General features: G+C 36.3%; 1 protein-coding gene across 1 annotated transcript; it reads right to left on the bottom strand.

The window, feature by feature from the left end:
* Positions 1–584: 584 nt before the first annotated feature.
* On the bottom strand, positions 585–2,995 carry LOC131172079 (putative receptor protein kinase ZmPK1). Its single transcript, XM_058133024.1, has one exon. It carries the CDS (start codon positions 2,970–2,972, stop codon positions 585–587), a length of 2,388 nt encoding a protein of 795 aa, XP_057989007.1. The 5' UTR covers positions 2,973–2,995.
* Between the last annotated feature and the right edge of the window lie 458 nt (positions 2,996–3,453).

Genomic DNA, 3,453 nt, shown 5'->3' with positions numbered 1-3,453 from the left:
CTTAAGAACTCTTTATATGAACTGAATTTAGAGAGACTAGAAGAAAAGAAGAAGAAGTAGAAGTAGTATATATCTGGATTGAAAAAACTCATCCATATTTATAATGAATGAAAAGCCATGGCACCTTTACTAGATAGATACATCTGTCTATCTCCAATAGATACAACTATTTATGTAATAGACATGTCTGTTTATTAAAAGATACCTATACAAATAGTTGTATAGACATATCTATTTATTAACAGACACCTATACAAACAGTTATGACTTTTGTATAGAACAGACATGTCTGTTTATTAACAGACACCTATATAAACAGTTGTGACTGTTTGTATAGAATTTACATGTCTGCCTATTAACAGACACATCTACTTGTTAATAAACACATCTGTTCATAATTTATTTACGAAAATTACAATATGATAATTATTTTATTTCACACATATACGTGTCAAGTGCCATAATAGAATTATATATATTGAATTATATATATATAATTCTATAAATATTTCACTCTTGTCATTCCCTTATATTTTAACAATATAGGAATTCTTTCTCTCTATACTGTCTAACATACAAGCTATTTATAACACTTGGTTCATGGTGGGTCTAGCGTCTTTGCTTTCCTCCACGCACTTCAATGCCACTCCAATTAGACCTTCCAATTTCTTCCTATCATAGTCCGTTCCAGTGGCGGGATTTGTGATCTCTTCAACCCAGTAACTACTCCTTGCAGAAGCTCCATGTTTCTTCTCTTTCACCCATTCGACCAACGTCTTGTGCTCCACCTCTCCCCCATTATCAGCCATCGACGGGCTCCTTCCGGTCACCATCTCTAACACCACCACCCCATAGCTGTAGACGTCCACTTTGGAAGTGATGGGCAGATTAAATATCCACTCTGGAGCCATGTAACCTCTTGTTCCTCTTATCATTGAGAAGCTTGATTTGTGAAGCTCATGACCTCTGCTTAGTAGCCTAGATAGACCAAAATCTGATAGCTTAGGCTCATAGTTAGCATCCAAAAGTATATTCTGTGGCTTTACATCACAATGTAGAACCCATTCCAAGCATTCTTCATGCAAATAAGCTAGGCCTTTAGCGGTGCCCAATGCAATTTTAAACCTCTTTTTCCAATCAAGTTCCATGGAAGAGAGGTTTTTAGCTAAGGATCCCTTCTCCATATTCTCGTAGACCAAAAGCCTATGCTTTTCGTCTGCACAGTATCCCCACATCTCTATCAAGTTCATGTGATTAAGCTTCCCAACAGTGCTTACTTCTGCTAGAAATTCAGCTTTTCCTTCGCTAGCATCGTGTAGTCGTTTGATTGCTGCAACTCGCTGATCATCTAATATCCCTTTATAGACAATTCCGGTAGCTCCTCTGCCAATTTCTTCACTGAAATTTCTTGTTGCTGCCTTAAGCTCTGAGTAGGTAAATCTTCTGAAACCAGTAGCAACAAGAAAGTAGTCTTCAGAAGTTGCATCTCTCTTTTGCCGGCTTCCAATGAAGTAAAGCCACACCAAAACCATGGCAAGAATCTCAACTATCCCAACTGTAGTAACAAAACCAAGCAAGAATTTTTCTGACCTGTTTCCATCAGTTTTAACATACCTTCTCTCAAGCTGCTTAGTAGCTTCAGCAGGACAATCTAGAGTGAGTTCTTTAGCTGACCAGTCTTTGTAAGGACTTGTTTTTGGCACTTTCAAGTAAAAATCTCCTCTGAAATTTGGCGTAGTATATCCATTTAGCAATTGTAACTTCGGGAAACAATAAGGAACGTTGTCAGGGTGGTTCTGGAAGACGTATTTTAATGCGAAACCTTTGCAATCATATCTTCGTAGGCATACTTCCTTGCACATCTCCAGAGTATAATTCTCAAAGTAACCAAAATCATAACCATACATTTCAACGTGAGGTAATCGAATGAATATAACCTCGGTTTCAACACTAGAAACCAAAATTTCTGGTTCGCATCCTAAAGACCAATCAGCAGGATTTTTAATTTTATATCCTGGGAGGCAAGAACATTTCCTACCAAAGCTAGGAACATATTTGCAAACACTATTAGGTCCGCAAGCTGCATGAATCTTGCATGGTTGAGCAAAGGCTTGCCATGAAATTACCCAGCTTCCGTTCTCATTCTCTCTGCTGTACAGTCGAAGATTACCATCAAAATCAAGGGTCAATCTTCGCTGAAGTTGAACTCCATAATCCGCAGAGAAGAAAGTGAAATTATCTGATGAAATAAAATTGCCAAATGCGTCAAGTAAAGCGATTCTGCTGCTGTTGTACGATGATCTCCCAGCTTCCCGGCTCAGAAGCCAATGGGCTGGCCAGAAAGCACTTGAAACTTCAGGACCATCATAAACAAGACGAAGAACATTATCGTCATCGAAAGCTAGCTTGTAGAAACCAGAAGAAAAGTTTGTCAAGCTCCTTGAAGAAACAAGAAGTGAGTCTCTGTTGAGTGGCTGCAGAGGAAGAAGGGTATCTGTAGGTGCATCAAAGCTTTGCCATAGAATGACGCGGTTTGTAGTAGTGATTAGAACGAGATTACCAGTATCATAAAGCTGCAATGAAGATGAAGAGAGTGAGAAAGTGTTGGAGGCCCAAACAACTGATTTACCAGCATCAGTCAATATGAGATTTCCAGTTTTAAGCAGAGATAGCTTTGAGTTTCTACCATTAATGGGTGCATCTCGGTTAGCCATCCAGACTACCGTGCGACAGTTAGAACAAGAGGGTTCAGTGAACCATATAGCAAAGGAATAAGCATTTTCCCCAACTGGGTAAAAACCAGCTGTGAAAATGGCATTAGGTGAAATCAAAACATGATCTGGCCTCTCTACGGAGAGAGATGATCCTTCATTTAAAGTGATATAATCATTATGATGAGTTGATGATGATGAAGATGCAGACGGAGGGGATGTAATCAGACAGAAAACAATCAAGATGAAAGGAGTAGCCATATGTACAGAACTTCTGTGAAAAATGTGAAAAGGAAGATTGTGCTTCATCTGCCTTGTCAATGGCATTTATGTACTTTGGAATGAAATTGATAAAGGGGATTGGTGTGCGTGAACAATAAACAAAAGAGGGAAATTTTATTTTAGTTTTCCCTAATATAAAATAATTTTTTTTTAGCCTTTTTCCTATGGCTAGAGTGAGAGATTAATTGATTTTCATTCCTTGATTTAATTACTTTTCTATTTAATTTTGGTTAAATTTAAATATAATTTCATAAATGATTCAATAATTTTAAAATTTACGAAATAATATGGGTTTTTTTTATAATAATAAATTTCCTTTTTAAAATTAAAAAAATTTTATAAAAATACTATCTAATTAATTTTAGAACTGTAAAATTTTGAGTTTAAAACATATGATAGAATTCAATCATAAAAATTAATGAAATAATTTATAAATAAATTATATAAAAAAGTTAGGAAT

The sequence above is a fragment of the Hevea brasiliensis genome, chromosome 13 (genome assembly GCF_030052815.1).
Source record: "Hevea brasiliensis isolate MT/VB/25A 57/8 chromosome 13, ASM3005281v1, whole genome shotgun sequence".
Lineage (NCBI taxonomy): Eukaryota > Viridiplantae > Streptophyta > Magnoliopsida > Malpighiales > Euphorbiaceae > Hevea > Hevea brasiliensis.
Note: the sequence above shows the minus strand (reverse complement) of the source record. Positions and strands in the feature narration are given on the sequence as shown.

Bases quoted from the DNA above. Each gene is read 5' to 3' on its own strand.
- LOC131172079 (XM_058133024.1), bottom strand. From the start codon at position 2,972: ATGGCTACTCCTTTCATCTTGATTGTTTTCTGTCTGATTACATCCCCT.